Below are 16,742 nucleotides of genomic sequence, written 5' to 3' on the forward strand. Positions count from 1 at the left end.
TTAATTCTAGATATGTGAACCATCAAATAATCATGTGGCTTCAGGTAAATTACTTAACATCACAATGCCTCAGTTTCATCATCTGTAAGTAGGGAATGCACAAAATTTTTTATCAGATTTAAGTTCTCGTCTTGGCTTTGTTCCTGTCCTTTTCCTTTAGTAAATCTTTTTGTGGGTTCTTATGCCTTAGTCTTTTCATCTATGAAATTCAAATAATATAATTTACTATAGGAATACATTGGAGATACTGCAGATTCAGTTCCAGACCTCTGTAATGTGAATATCACAATAAAGTGACTCACACACATTTTTTGGTTTCCCAGTGCTTATAAAAGTTATGTTTATTCTGTACTGTAGTCTGTTAAGTGTAGAATAGCATTATGTCTAAAAAATACACATACCTGGCCGGGTGCAGTGACTCACGGCTGTAATCCCAGCACTTTGGGAGGCCAAGGTGGGGAGGATCACTTGAGGTCAGGAGTTCAAGATCAGCCTGGCCAACATGGTGAAACCCTATCTCTACTAAAAATGCAAAAATTAGCCAGGCGTGGTGGCATATGCCCGTAATCCCAGCTACTCGGGAGGCTGAGGCACAAGAATCGCTTGAACCCGGGAGGTAGAGGTTTCAGTGAGCCGAGACCACGTCACTGCACTCCAGCCTGGGAGACAGAGCAAGACTCCGTCTCAAAAAAAAAAAAGTACATACCTTAATTTAAAAATACTTTATTGCTTACAAATTGTTAGAGATTATCTGAGCCTTTAGCAAGTCATAATCTTTTTACTGGTGGAGGGTCTTCCCTTGATGTTGATGGCTGCTAAATGCTCAGGGTGGTGGTTGCTGAAGATTGTGGTAGCGGTGGGAATTTCTTAAAATAAGACAACGATGAAGTTTGCCACACAGAATGACTCTTCCTTTCATGAAAGATTTATCTGTATCATTCCATGCCATTTGATAGCATTTTATCCACAATAGAACTTCTTTCAAAATTGGAGTCAATCCTCCCAAACCCTGCTGTTGCTTTATTGACTAAGTTTATGTGATATTCCAAATCCTTTGTTGCCATTTATTTTTCTTTTCTTTTTTGTTTTTTGAGACAGAGTCTCACTCTGTCATCTAGGCTGGAGTGCAGGGGCACCGTGTGAGCTCACTGCAACCTCCTTCTCCTGGGTTCAAGCAATTCTTCTGCCTCAGCCTCCCAAGTAGCTGGGATTACAGGTGCCCACCACCACGCCCGGCTAATTTTTATATTTTTAGTAGAGACAGAGTTTCACCACGTTGGCCAGGCTGCTCTCGAACTCCTTACCTCAGGTAATCTGCCCGCCTCGGCCTCCTAAAGTACTGGGATTACAGGCGTGAGCCACCGCGCCCGGCCAGTCATTTCAACAATGTTCATGGCATCTTCACCAGGTGTAGATTCCATCTCAAGAAACCACTTTCTTTGCTCATGCATGAGATTGCAACAATTCAGCCCCCTCTTCAGACTCTACTTCTAATTCTGGTTCTCTTGCTGTTTTCACCACATCTGTAGTTACTTCCTCCACTGAAGTTTTGAACCCCTCAGAGTCATCCGTGAAGGTGGGAATCAACTTACAAACTCTGTTCATGTTGATATTGTGACCTCCTCCCATGAGTCATGAATATTCTTAATGGCATCTAGAATGGTGGATCCTTTCCAGCATGTTTTCAATTTATTTTACCTAGATCCATCAGAGGAATCACCATCTGTGGCCAGCTATAGCGTTACAAAATGTATTTATTAAATACTAAGACCTGAAAGTTGGCTGGGTGTGGTGGCTCACGCCTGTAATCCCAGCACTTTGGGAGGCGAGGTGGGTGGATCACGAGTTCAGGAGTTTGAGACCAGCCTGGCCGACATAGTGAAACCCTGTCTCTACTAAAAATATAAAAATTAGCCAGCCATAGTGGCACATGCCTCTAATTCCAGCTACTCAGGAGGCTGAGGCAGAAGAATCGCTTGAATCTGGGAGGCAGAGGTTGCAGTGAGCCGAGATCATGCCACTGCACTCCAGCCTGGGCGATAGAGTGAGACTCCATCTCAAAAAAAAAAAAAAAAAAAATGATAGTCAAATTGCTTTTTGATCTATGGGCTGCAGAATGGGTGTTGTGTTAGCAGGCATGGGTACAGCATTAATCTCCTTGTACATCTCCATCAGAGCTCTTGGGTGACCAGGTGCATCGTCAATGGGCAGTAACATTTTGAAAGGAATCTTTTTTTCTGAGCAGTAGGTCTCAACAGTGGGCTTCAGATATTCAGTAAACCATGTCGTGAACAGATGTGCTGTCATCCAGGCTTTGTTGTTGCATTTATAGAGTGCAGGAAGAGTAGATTTAGCATAATTCTTAAGGGCTCTAGTATTTTCAGAATTATAAAGGAGCATTGGCCTCAACTTAAAGTCACCAGTTGCATTAGCCCTTAATGAGAGTCAGCTGGTGCTTTGAAGCCAGGCATTGACTTCTCTCTAGCTATGAAAGTCCTAGATGGCATCTTCTTCTAATAGAAGACTGCTTTGTCTACATTGAAAATCTGTTTAGTGTGGCTGCTTTCGTCAATGATCTTAGCTAGAGCTTCTGAATAACTTGCTGTAGCTTCTACATCAGCACTTGCTGCTTTACCTTGTACCTGATAAACCAGCCTCTGCTAGCTTCCAACTTTTCTTCTGCAGCTTCCTCACCTCTCTCAGCCTTCATAAAATTGAAGAGGGTTAGGGCTTTGCTGTGGATTATTAGGCTTTGGCTTCAGGGAATATTGGGGCTGGTTTGACCTTAAGACCACCAAAATTTTCTCCGTATCAGCAATAAGGCTGTTTCACTTTCTTTTCATTCATGTGTTCACTGGAGTAGCAATTTTAACTTCCATCAGGAACTTTTCCATTGCTATCACAGCTTGGCTGTTTGGTACAAGAGACCTAGCTTTTAGCCTGTTTTGGCTTTCGACATGCCCTCCTCACTGAGCTTAATCATTTCTAGCTTTTGTTTTAAAGTGAGAGACAGTGGCTCTTCCTTTCACTTGAATAGTTACTGGTCATTGTAGAGTTATTAATTGGCCTTATGTCCATATTGTTTTGTCTCAGAAAATAGCAAGGCCCAAGGAGAAGGTCAGAAACAGGGAATCGGGGAACAGCTGGTCATTGGAGCAGTCAGAACACACACAGCATTTATCAATAAAGGTTGCCATCTTATATGAGTACAGTTAATAGTACCCCAAAACAATTACAATAGCAACATTGAAGATCACTGATCACGGATCACCATAACAGATATAATTATGAGAAAATATTAGAAATATTGTGAGAATTCAGTAACATAAAGCATGTCCATATATATATCCCCTACTCAGTTTCTTTGGGATTTTTTCCTAGAAATACAATCTTATTTGAAGTATTATGAGCACTTGTGTCACAGATCATTTCAATTTTGTTACTAAAAAATAAAAGGGACTTGCAAAATTTCCTTCCTGTTTTGCCTTATTGTGAGTAGCTACCAGAGAATTCTACTTGTTTATATTACTAGAAGGATCCTAACAACCAAAAATATTAGGCAGTTCTCCTTTGAGTTACATCTGTCACTGGATATTTAACGATTTGACTGTATAATTTAAATCTTGGTCTATTAAGCAGTAAACAGATGGAACATTACTAACAGCAGTAATTAAATTGTAAATCTGTTTTAAAATTGGCCAATATACAGCATCACAGTCCATATTCTGTTATGTCAGTTATATTCATTTTTATTTGGATTACAATTTCTGAATACCCAAATATTGGAAAGAAAACAAAGTTGTCTGGTTCAAATGTCTGCTTTTTATTTTTTTTAATTATATAGGCCAAGTGCTTGCTTGCTTGCTTGCTTCCTTTCAAGAAAGGAAGGAAAGGAGGGAGCAACAGAGAAGAAAGAATATTTAACAATGTTCATTTATTCAACAAACCTTTAATGAATGTCTACTCTGAGCTAGGCACAGAGTAGACATTTTTTTTTGCCCCCCGAGACAGAGTCTCACTCTGTCACCCAGGCTGGAGTGCAACGGCAATCTCAGCTCACGGCAACCTCCACCTCCCAGGTTCAAGCAATTCTCCTGCCTCAGCCTCCCAAGTAGCTGGGACAACAGGTGCACACCACCACGCCCAGCTAATTTTTTGTATTTTTAGTAGAGATGGGGTTTCACCATGTTGACCAGGCTGGTCTCAAACTCCTGACCTTGTTAAGTGATCCTCCCACCTCGGCCTCCCAAAGTGCTGGGATTACAGGCATGAGGCAAGCTAGGCACATTTCTAAGTACTGGGGATAAAACAGTGACCAGGAGAAGCAAAATCCCAGCCCTCATGAAATTTGCATTCTAGTGGATTGGGGATGAATAATTTAAATGTATAATATGTCAAATGGTGATAAATGCTATGAAGAAAAATAAAACTGAGTAAGGACCTAGAGAATGATGGGGCGAGAACTGGTATTTTAGATAAGGTGGCCAGGGAAGCCCTTTCTAATACATTGACATTTAAGCGGTGACCCGAATGAAGTGAGAGAGCCATCCAAATGGATATCTGGGGAAACAGAGTGCTAGGCATGGGGAATGACAAGTGCAAATACCCTGACTTGGGAGCATGCTTAACTGTCAATCTTCAATTCATTCTACCTGGAAGCTTTTCTTAACACCTTAAAAGGTTAAGGTGTTTTATAGCATAGTCTACACAACTTTTTTTTACAGTTCTTAAATCTTAGCATTATTATTTTTTCTGCCTGCTAATCTGTCCTTTAGAGACATGGATAATGCCTTACCTGCCACATAGTAGCTGCTGAACAAATATTGATCAAAACAATCAGTGAGTTTGATTATTTGTTGAGCAATTACTATTTCGTCTACTTAGTATCAATAAATTATTTTTTTTAATAAGAGTAAGCATTCTTCTCAATCAAGGAATTATAGGAAACATAAATAGATGTGTAAGTAGATAAGAGAAATAATAAGCAGGGAAACCTTGGCCTACATTATTCAGAGGAAAAAAAGCCAATAACGATGTAAGTGAATATTTAAAAAACCTATTCAAAGGTTGTTCTTTACTGAAATATAACCTTCATATTTTGAAAGCTCATGATGCTATCCATAGTTCCTGATATTTAGTGAATTACTCTAATAGTTACTTGACGTAACTAGGAAAATAAATCTGAAAAGTAAAGTATCACAGAAAAGATATTTGAATTGCAAATCACTTTAGAATAGAACAATTTGCTTTCCAAAAAAATCCTAAAAGTTATATTTTACTTTCCCTAATTTTTAACTATTTCTACAAAGAAGTTTTTTCACAGTTTCTTTATGATACTTACTGCATGACATTTTCTGTTTTAGATCTCCAGCATTATAAGACCTGATTTTTACTGGATTCTATTTCTAATGAAATAAATCTTTAGGGTCAGCAGTAGGTGAGGTTTCAAGATTTTTTTTTTTATTTATGAGTTTTTCATTTGTTTGTTTTACCTAAAACATCAATCTATTTTGTAGATGTGGCAAAAGCTTCAAAATAAGTAGGAAGCCTCTCACCACTCAAATTTGCCATCATTTATACCTAGCAGAATGTCAGTGCAATCTACTTCTTGAAATTTCAGAGTATCTGTATCAGTTTTCTATAATTTGGCAACATTATAATGAAATTACTGAGTTTCTCTTTAGATGAGCCTATTTTTTAGTTAATACTGTATGTCAACACTCAGAGATTTCCTTCTCTTCATCTTCCTTCCATCTCCCTTATCATCCCCCGCCCCCCTGAAAAAACCCCGTGCCCGTTTGAAAGCTAAATTTTTCTACAAATTTTTAACTGACTTACATTTTTTTCTTTCAATATTTTAACAAAGTTAACCTTGCCCTTCTTAGTTTTTCATTATTTTTTTTAAGAGACGGGATCTCACTGTGTTGCCCAGGCTGGAATACAGTGGCTCTTCACAGGCGCAATCCCACTACTGATCATCACACTCCATTTCCAGCCTGGGCTGGTTCATCTCTCCTTAGGCAACTTGGTGGTTCTCTACTCCCAGGAGGTCATCATACTGATGGCAAACTTAATGTGGACACCCAATTGGCATAGCACCCTCTAGCCCAGAACTCCTGGGCTCAGGTGATCCTCCTACCCCAGTCCCAAGTAGCTGGGACTGCAAGCACATGCCATTTTTTTATAGTTAAAAAAAAAAACCAGTAAGCGTGATCATGGAAAATTAGAAAATAAAGACCTATATATGCATTATTTACTTAAAATAAGATAATACTAAATGTGCTGTTTTGTAACCTATTTTTTTCAGTTAACAGTCTTCATTTCGGTATCTTTCCATTTTATCAAGTCTCTTGTTGAATTTCCCAGTCTAGGACCAAGTTTCACATCTGGTTGTTATGTCCCTAAGTCTCTTAAACACACACACACAAAACAGCCCCCTCTTTTTTTCTTTTCACATCACTAATTGAGTTGAGGAGACAGGACCAGCTGTCCTGCAGGATGTCTCACCTTCCAGAAGTGTCTGGTTGCTTCCTCCTTTAACTTGTTCCTCTATCCCTTGTATTTCCTGTTAACCAGAGATTAAATTTTATGTCCTGAGAGATCCAAGTGAAACATTTTGGGCTGGAATATATGGTAAGTGATATATTTCTTATTATGACTTATCAGGAGACAGCTTCTGGATGGGTCACAATTAAGGAGACTAAAGTTGACCGCTGAATTAGGGTATGATGACTATCTGATCCTTTCACTGTCAAGTTTAATCTTTTTCTTCTTTCAACTAGAAAATAATGTATTTGGTGTTACTTTGCACAGTATGAATCATGGCAAACATATACCTGCATTTAACACTTGCCTGAATCTGTAATATCATGAGGGATTACATAATGCTAATTTTCTGATTTTTTTTACAAAATTTACTTATTATTATTAGATAGCCTTTTGTACAACAGAGTATTTTATTTACTAGGGTTATTGATTTGTTCTGAAATATGGTTGCTCCTACAAAGACAAGTAAATAATTTTTTTCACTCCGTTGCCAATTTTTGTCAGCTCAGAAGATTAGGTAAGTTTTTTGCTGGCTTTCTCCTTTTTAAATATTATTGCAGATTCATGGATTTTTATTGCTTCGTTGTGTTTCAGTCTACTTCAGTCATAATTCTTACAAATTTGACTAATAGGGAAGAGGACCTTTTAGACTGATTGCTGTGTCTTTTTGCCATGATGTTATATATTTATGGAAATGTTTAAACAAAAGTATATAGTGAGTGGTATACTGAACTTCCAATATATCTATCACTCTCAGTTTTAGCAATTAGCAATAATTTTCTAGCTTTATCTGTCTCCTGCTGCTTTTTTGACACCCTTGATTTTTATCTCATTGGTAGTTGAAAGTTTGTTTTCTGGTGTGGCAAGGTATCCCATCCCTAGACCTGGAATTACTCATTTCTTTAAGAAGCCCTCATTGTCTTTAGTAACGAATGACATCAGACAATAAAACCTGGACATAAGGATTATTGGAAGTTTTTAAATTTGATTTTTCTTTACTTTCCCATCGTGTGCTTCAACATATTGGTAGCTGTGTTAGTCTGTTCTTGCATTGCTGTAAAGGAATACCTGAGACTGGGTAATTTATTTTTTTAAAAAAAAGAGGTTTAAAATTGGCTCACAATTCTGCAGGCTATACAAACATGGTGCCAGCATCCACTCAGCTTCTGGGGAGGCCTCGGGGAGCTTTTACTCATGGCAGAAGGCAAAACTGGAGCAGGCAGGTCACATGGCCAGGGCAGGAGCCAAGGGAGTGTGGGCAATACTTTTAAGCAACCAGATCTCACGCAAACTCATTCATCATCAAGGGGATGGCGCTAAGTCATTAAAGAGGGATGCACCCCCATGATCCAAACACCTCCCCCCAGACCCCACCTCCAACACTGAAGATTACATTTCAACATGAGATTTGGGTGGGGACAAATACCCAAACTATATCAGTAGCCTTGTTCCATAAGCAGGGTTACAGGCATTCGAGTAGTGGAGGAAGGGCACTTCTCAAAGATAGGATAAAAAGCTTTATATTTCTATATTAATTGGTCAAAATGTAAGGCATAGCTGACAGATTACTCCACTGTTGACATATAAGTGTTTTTAATGAAGGATTTAAAAAAAAACAAAACACCATTTAGTGTTATCAGTTTGCCCCCACTACAATATAAGGAAATCCTCAATTTATATGACTTCTAAAGTTTTGTTTGTTACACACTTTGGTTTCTCATAGTAATAATGCAGATGATGAAATGAATTATTCTCAGTTAATAGGGTTAAAAATGTATTATTGGGTTTCCAGTTCTTAAAATCTGTATTCACTTCCTTTCCCTTCTGATGCCCCACCAAAATAAAATGTTTAAAATTGAGAAATGAAGAAGCAGTAACAGTAAATAGGAGGACTACCCAAGGATGATAGTTGAACAGATTTCTGGATCTCTGGTTGAGTACCAGTAGGCCCAACTATACCCTCTTCTCCCCTCCTCATACCTCTTTCACCCCTACACTTGAATACAGATAGCTGGCAAGAATCCCAGGCAAACACCAGGCAGATTTTCTTTAGAGAGCATGAGAAAGACGAAGGCTTCTAAAGTGTGTGCTGTGTTCGTGTAACAAAAGAGAAAGCACCATCTTCTTTCTGGCATTTGAAAGGTCTGCTGGCTCACCACCCACTCACCCTGTGGGAACAGTGCCAGTCAGCTCATGTCCAGCCCACACAGAGCTCCCTCTTTTTATCCCCACCAGGGGAACAATCTAGCCAAAATCAGACTATCTTCAAAATAACACAGGAAATCTATGTTGGCTAATGAGTCATTCTCCCTTAAATGTGAATGAGTAACCCAAGATCACCAGGCATGGTGGGAAAAACTAATGGCATGAAAGACTAAATAACCAGGAACATGGCCAGTGGAAAAAGTAAAACTAATAAGAAAGAACTTTATTTTAAAAAAAGAAGAATAAATCATGTAATATATTCAGAGATCCAAGAAGATACTATATCCATTAAACAAGAATAGGAGGACACAAGTTTTTAGATTGAAAGGGCACACCAAGTGCTGAAATAGAGAATCAAACATGGTACTGTGACACACCTCAAAACTGCAGAATTCCTAGGATAAACAAAGATCCAGAAAGAAACCACACACATAGTAACAAGTAAGAGACTGAAATCAAACCCCTTATGAATAACTCTTAATGATTTAAGACAGTAAAGTATTGCCTACAACATTTAGAGAGAAAATAATATGCAACCATGGATTCTACAACCTGCCAAACTATTAATCAAGGGTGAGAGCAGAATACAGTTGTTTTCAGACACTGAAGGGTACAAAGTTTGCCTTCCCTTGGAAGTAAAAGAAATGAATGAATTACACATTCACCATCAACTTCTTGAGAAACTGAAGTTTAGCATTTGATTTTTTTTTAATATATCATTGCTGCCAAAAGAGTTGAGGAGAAAATGAGAAGGGGGGATTAAAAACAATAAAATTAGTTGTTGATTCACACCATACAATAAATTACAGAGCTCCTGCGGCAAACGGCAGTTAAACTACTTCCTTTACTCTCAGCAGGCTGAAGTGTATCATACGTTATACATATAACTATCCATAATTTCCCATGTTTCCCAATCATCCCAGCAAAAAGTAACCCAGGACTACTTGCATTGCAATCACAACAGGCTCATACACCATATGGCCAGAAGAAGCAACAGCATCACATTTTCCTCCCATCAGTACTGGAATGACATGATCTGACTTAAATTTAAGAGCATCATTCTGACTGCTGTGTTGAGAATAGACTTGAGGGTGGAGTAGTAGGGTAAGGGTAGAAGGAGAGAGACCAGTTTGAATGTCACTGCTGTGTTCCAGGTGAAAGATGACAGTGGTTCTGACATGGTAGTAACAATGTAGTTGGCGAAAAGAGGTCAGATTCTGGGTATAATTTGAAGGTAGAGCCAACAGAATTTCCTGACTTATGGGATATTGAGTAAATAAGAAAGGATCAAGATTTTCAGTCTGAGCAGTAGGAAGGGTGGAACAGACTGAGGAAAAGGTTGGGAGTTAAGTTTTGGATGTTATTTCAGAAATTTATTTGACCTCCAAATAAAGATATGTGTATTTGGATATATGTATCTGCAGCTCTGAAGAAAGGCCTGGCCTGGCAAGAGAATTTGGGGATAGTCAGCCTTGTATTTAAAGGCATGAGGTTGGGTGAGATCAAAGTAAATAGAGTGAATAGAGATAAAGTCAAAAGACTGGGACCCTAAGGTACTCTAACATTTAAGAATTAGGGAGATGAAAAGGAAGACTCAAAGAAGAGAAGAACAGCCAGTGGGATTTTAAGACAACCAAAAGAGAATGGTGCCCTAGAAACCATGGGAAGAAAATGTTTCAAGAAGGAAAGAGCCATTGCCTATTTTATGCTGTTAGGAGGTCAAGTAGGATGAGCACTAAAAATTCATTGTTGGATTTAGCAACATGGATGTTGGTGTTTACCTTGAAAAGGTCTACTATGTTTTTTCAGACAGCTACTAAGGTGTTAGGACATAAATACTTGTACATAAGTAGTTATTTGGCCCTAACTATTTAATAAATGCTGCATGTTGAGCATCCCAAGTTCAGAAACCCAAAATACAAAATGCTTCAAGATCAAGAACTTTTTGAGCATCAGCATGATGCTCTAAAGAAATACTCAGTGAAGCTTTTCAGATTTTAGATCTGGGGTGCTGAACTGTTAAGTGTAATGCAGATATTCCCAAATCTGAGAAAAATCCAAAATCCAAAACCCTTCTGGTCCCAAGCATTTTGGGTACAGCATACTCAAACTGTATTAGGTATTTCTTTTGGCCTAGGGGGCATTGTGAAAAATTACTGAGATACCAAGGGAGCCACAAACTAAGAAAATTTGAACATCTCTGCTTTAGAAGCTTGTGCTAACTAAGGATTTCACCAAAAGGAGGCAGCACCTCTTGCCTTTTTTGTGTTGAAAAGTTTGAGTTTGCAATTTTAAATCTGATCCAAAATTGTTCTAATACAGTTGTTCAACATTAAAAAAAAAGCAAAGAAAACTTTATCCTATGAAATGCCAGTAGTACATCTTTGCATGATTTTTTTTCTTCTTGCCTCCGTAGGTATGGTCTGAATATGCGTTGCTTGGCAGCTCGGGTCAACTATAAGACTTTGATTATTATCTGCGCACTCTTCACTTTGGTCACAGTACTTTTGTGGAATAAGTGTTCCAGTGACAAAGCAATCCAGTTTCCACGGCGTTTGAGTAGTGGCTTCAGAGTGGATGGGTTTGAAAAAAGAGCAGCAGCAGCATCTGAGAGTAACAACTATATGAACCATGTGGCCAAACAACAGTCTGAGGAAGCATTCCCTCAGGAACAGCAGAAAGCACCCCCTGTTGTTGGGGGCTTCAATAGCAATGTGGGAAGTAAGGTGTTAGGGCTCAAATATGAAGAAATTGACTGTCTCATAAATGATGAACACACAATTAAAGGGAGACGAGAGGGGAACGAAGTCTTTCTTCCATTCACTTGGGTTGAGAAATATTTTGATGTTTATGGAAAGGTGGTTCAGTATGATGGCTATGATCGGTTTGAATTCTCTCATAGCTATTCCAAAGTCTATGCACAGAGAGCCCCCTATCACCCCGATGGTGTGTTTATGTCTTTTGAAGGCTACAATGTGGAAGTCCGAGACAGAGTCAAGTGCATAAGTGGGGTTGAAGGTTGGTATCTGTCTGCTTCACTTGCATTTTTCAAGCATGATTGTGTTGAGGAATAAGAAAATGTTGTTAATTATACATCAAGTACATAGCTTACTGTCAAAAGGCCTTTCATCACTCTAATTTAGCAGGGAGGAACAGGTTAAGTCTGAACCTAGGGCAACTTTCTAGATACTATGACTTAAGGGCTGCCGTAAGACCATATCTGGGCAAATAGAATTATTTTATTAACCTAACTCGGAATCTAAAATTCTCACCAGTAAGGTAAAGGCACTGCTTCTCCAGAATTTTGCATTAAAATATATAGCTAGAATCCTATGAGAGATGGAAAAAGGAGAGAGACCATCCAGTGGACCCATCAGTGTACCAGTGCGGTCTGGTTACCTAATTAGTCAGGTGTCATCTCTGGAAGGAGGTTTCAAGTCTTCAGAACAAGACAATACGTAGATGCTTTTTCTCTGGACTTATACTGAATTCCTAGTCTATTACATTTTTCATTGTCTTTAAAACCTGGGGCAGTAAGAGTTCCTCGTGGATACAATTAATATGCTTTGGAATTTGCTTTTCAAACCAGAAAGCCAAATTGAATTTGACTTTAAAGTATATCACTTAAACAGAGGAAAGAGCTTAATATGTTTTGAGATTTCTTGTTTTGGGTTTTACTTTCCTCATTGTGTTATAAAGTGATTTTAAGATCTTGATATTTTAAAATCTGTATTGAAACAAGCTTTTAACTAACTAAATATATTTTTTTTGCTCTGGAAAGAAGTTTTGCTCACTTGGTGACCATGTGGATGTTTTCAGACTCCCACAGACCGAAGGATTACAGCCCACCCATGTCTGTGAAGTTAATGGTGTGTTTATTCATCAAGTTGGAAATTGGAGTTTACATATCTGATGCAGGAGTTTTTTCCTTTGATTTTACTACTTAGATAAATTTTTTATAATATCTTTTTCTCTTATTTTGAGACAGAATCTCACTCTGTCACCCAGGCCTGGAGTGCAGTGACACTGTCATGGCTCACTGCAGTCTCGATCTCCCAGGCTGAAGTGATCCTCCCATCTCAGCCTCCCAAGTAGCTGGGACTATAGGCATGCTCCACCATGCCCAGCTAATTTTTTAAAATTTATTTTTTGTAAAAACAGTGTCTCACTGTGTTGTCCAGGCTTGTCTGAAACTCCTGGACTCAAGCAGTCCTCCCGCCTTATACTCCCAAAGTGCTGGAATTACAGACATGAGGCACTGTGTCTGGCCAATATCCTTACCAAATGTTTAGAAGAGAGAAGCAACAAGATTCACCTATACTCTTACCACCTCAATATAATTATTATGATTTTTATATATTCTCTGGAGGCCTTTGTACTTAGACATATGTTTTAGCATAATCGTATTGATGTTTACGATACAGTTATTCAGGAGAGTAATAGAGATTTCAAAGATATTCAGAGTCAAACCTTTTTTCCAGCAATTTTTTAAATGCATGAAATTAATAGGTACCTCAATTCTAAAATAAAAAGGTAAAAAGTACCCATAACCTCTGTTAATATTTTGACTTTTTTCGCCATTCTTTTTGTTGTTGTAGAAATATATTTTTTATTTTATTTTATTTTATGTTATTTTATTTTTAACTTTTAAGTTCAGGGGTACATGTGCAGGTTTGTTACATAGGTAACCTCATGTCATGGAGATTTGTTTTACAGATTATTTTGTCACCAGGTATTAAGCCTAGGACCCATCAGTTATTTTTCTGATCCTCGCCCGCCACCTACCCTCCACCCTCCAGTAGGCCCCGGTGTGTGTTGTTCCCCTCTATGTGTCCATGTGTTTTCATCATTTAGCTCCCATTTAGAAGTGAGAACATGCAGTATTTGGTTTTCTGTTCCTGTGTTGGTTTGCTAAGGATATAATGGCCCCTAGCTCCATCCATATTTCTACAAAGAATGTGATCTCTTTCTTTTTTATGGCTGCTTAGTAGAAATGCATCTTTAAAAAAAAATTCAGATCATACTGTGCGGTCAATTTTTATTCTGATGTTTTCTACTTAACATGTTTTGACTGTTTCCCCTCACTGAATGTTTATTGAACATTTTAATAACTAATATTCGTAGTAAGGACATGCCATGATATATGTAATGTATGAGACCCTTCTCTTTAGTTGTACACTTAGGTCATTTCTAGGTTTTTTATGTTTTTTAATTAATGTTTTATATTTAATTTTTGTGGGTACATAGGTGTATGTATTTATGGGGTATATTAGATATTTTGATACAGGCATGCAATGTATAATAATCATCACATCAGGGTTAATGGTGTATCCATCACCTCAAACATTTATCCTTTCTTTGTGTTACAGACAATCCAGTAATATTCTTTTAGTTATTTTTAAATGTATAATAAATTAAGATCGAGTGAATAAAATCTGGTATTTGGTAGCACAAAGGGTGACTACATTTCCATTTTTTTGCTATTATAAATGTTACAGATTTTCATTGTTAATCTTTATTTGCTATTTTAATTTTATTCTCATTGTAGAGTATTCCTGTTCTGAGAATATAATTAACTGCCATGTCAAATAACCTGCCAAACCTTTGCACTGTTTTGCCAGCTGTTTCCCAGAAAGGTGGAACTTGCTTATGCTTCCAGCAGCAGAGTATGAGGGCGACGTTGTCACCCAACTCTTGCCATCATGGAACATTATTTTTTTGTCTGTTGGTTACAGAGGGATATTATAATTTTCTCTCTTTAACAACTAGTGAGGTCAATATCTTTTTCTTATGCTTTTTGCCATATTTTCATGTTCTTTACCCCTTTTTCGAATGTGATAAGTGGGTTTTTTAAAAAATGTATTTGTGTGAACTTACGTAGTAAGGGTAGCAGTACTCATATTTGCTAAAGATATTTCTTCATTTTGGTTGTCTTTTCATTTTACGTATGATTTGTTGGTTTTAGAAGTTTTTAGTTCCATTTATTAAACTTATGGGGTGTTTTTGGTCTTTGTATCTCTTCTTTTTATGCTTAGAAAGGCACTTGCCACACCACATTATGATCAGCTTTTCACTTTTAGTTTCTCTGATAGTTTTATGGTTTCATTTTTTTACATGTAACTTTTTTAGTTCTGCTAAATTGATTTATATTTTGGCAAATGGTACAAGGTCACAGCCTAATTTTAAACGTTTTTCCCCAATATGTATTGAATCATCTCTTTTCCCACTGAGTTTGACGGAATATTCATCATTATACCAAATTCATAGGAGTACTAGAATGTGTTTCTGGACTGCTACTTGGTTTCATTGATCAGTCTCAGTTCTTGTGCCAGTTGCACATTATTGTAGTCAGCACTCATGTTTAATGAGGTTTTATAAACTACCTTTTATTAATTGATAATAATTCTATTTGAAATACAGAGGGGATCCCCCTCTTGGAGGAAAGGTACGAATGTTAAAAAGCTTATCTGTAGCCTACCTAATTCCATAAACATTGTTTTGAATCTACAACAAAACACATGAAATTTTGTAGATTCCCAGTCTCTGCTGTGCTCATCAGATTCTTATTAATTTTAGAACTACAGATAGTAGTTTATCTCTCAATACATATGTGATTCAACAATACATTATGTAAATGTAGGATTTGTAGCTCCTAAGTAGTAATTACTAAGATAAACACTAATACCAAACATTTAAAAGTTGTGCTTAGAACTTTACAAAAAGTAATCTATTAATGAATTATTTCAAGAATCTGTGGTGAAATATATAAACTAAATTCATGTTTTAAAAAACACTTCTTATTCTTAAGAATTATATTTTAACAGGAAAGATATGAAAAAGAATTTCAAGCTGTGTTTATATTTTAAATTGCCAAGTCACAACTGGCTTTTTTTTTTTTTTTTTTTTTTTGAGACAGAGTCTTGCTCCATCATCCAGGCTGGAGGGCAGTGGTGCCATCTCGGCTCACTGCAACCCCCACCTCCTGGGTTCAAGCGATTCTCCTGTCTCAGCCTCCCAAGTAGCTGGGATTACAGGCACCTGCCACCACCCCCAGCTAACTTTTTGTATGTTAGTAGAGACAGGGTTTCACCGTGTTGCCCAGGCTGGTCTCATCCTGAGCTCGGGCAATCCACCCACCTCGGCCTCCCAAAGTGCTAGGATTACAGGCATGAGCCACCGTGCCCAGCCACAACTGGCTTTTAAAGCAAATACGTTAACCATCAGATGACATACCTAATTAGTAGACCACACTTTGACATTGGAGGGAAAGATGAGTATGTAGTAACTTGATCGTTAAGTATAAATGTTTAAGAAAATTTCAGGATTAATATTGAAAATAAAACTGTGGTGACATTAACTATATGCATCTAAATTGTGCAGAATTTGAATGTATGAAACAGGAGTATGAAACATGACATCTGTAGCCATGAGCAAAAATAACACACATAAAAAGCCAGTCCTTAAAAGGTAATTTATAGCGTTGCACTATTTGTTAACAAATAATGAATGAGAGTGAAAGAATACTTAATTTTTGTTTTTCACATCTGGTTAATTTGGTACTAGATCTGGTCATTATGAGAGCAGTATTATAAGGAAGCCCACAACTTCCTGATAACCCTGTAAGATCCCCCAGAAGTAAATCAGTGAGGAATGGTATTAGGAATAGGCTTGTAACGTCTGGATATGATTATTCATTTTGTTTCTCTATTTTATAGGTGTGCCATTATCTACACAATGGGGACCTCAAGGCTATTTCTATCCAATCCAGATTGCACAGTATGGGTTAAGTCATTACAGCAAGAATCTAACTGAGAAACCTCCTCACATAGAGGTATATGAAACAGCAGAAGACAGAGACAAAAACAACAAGCCTAATGACTGGACTGTGCCAAAGGGCTGCTTTATGGCTAATGTGGCTGATAAGTCTAGATTCACCAATGTCAAACAGTTTATTGCACCAGGTAAGTTATGTATTATATGTGCCTGCTAAC

The 16,742-nt window shown here is 37.7% G+C and overlaps 1 protein-coding gene across 2 annotated transcripts in view; it reads left to right on the forward strand.

Moving 5' to 3' along the window:
- The window catches only part of GLCE (glucuronic acid epimerase), a 126,939-nt gene that overhangs the window by 99,366 nt on the left and 10,831 nt on the right, over positions 1-16,742 (forward strand). For both annotated transcript variants that reach the window (XM_054451587.2, XM_063652705.1), the window contains 2 exons: positions 11,168-11,769; positions 16,467-16,712. In XM_054451587.2, the coding sequence (XP_054307562.1) occupies positions 11,181-11,769; positions 16,467-16,712 (835 nt within the window). In that variant the 5' untranslated portion in view covers positions 11,168-11,180. The remainder of the gene's footprint in view (positions 1-11,167; positions 11,770-16,466; positions 16,713-16,742) is intronic.

This window comes from Pongo pygmaeus, chromosome 16 (assembly GCF_028885625.2).
Source record: "Pongo pygmaeus isolate AG05252 chromosome 16, NHGRI_mPonPyg2-v2.0_pri, whole genome shotgun sequence".
Classification (NCBI taxonomy): Eukaryota; Metazoa; Chordata; class Mammalia; order Primates; family Hominidae; genus Pongo; species Pongo pygmaeus.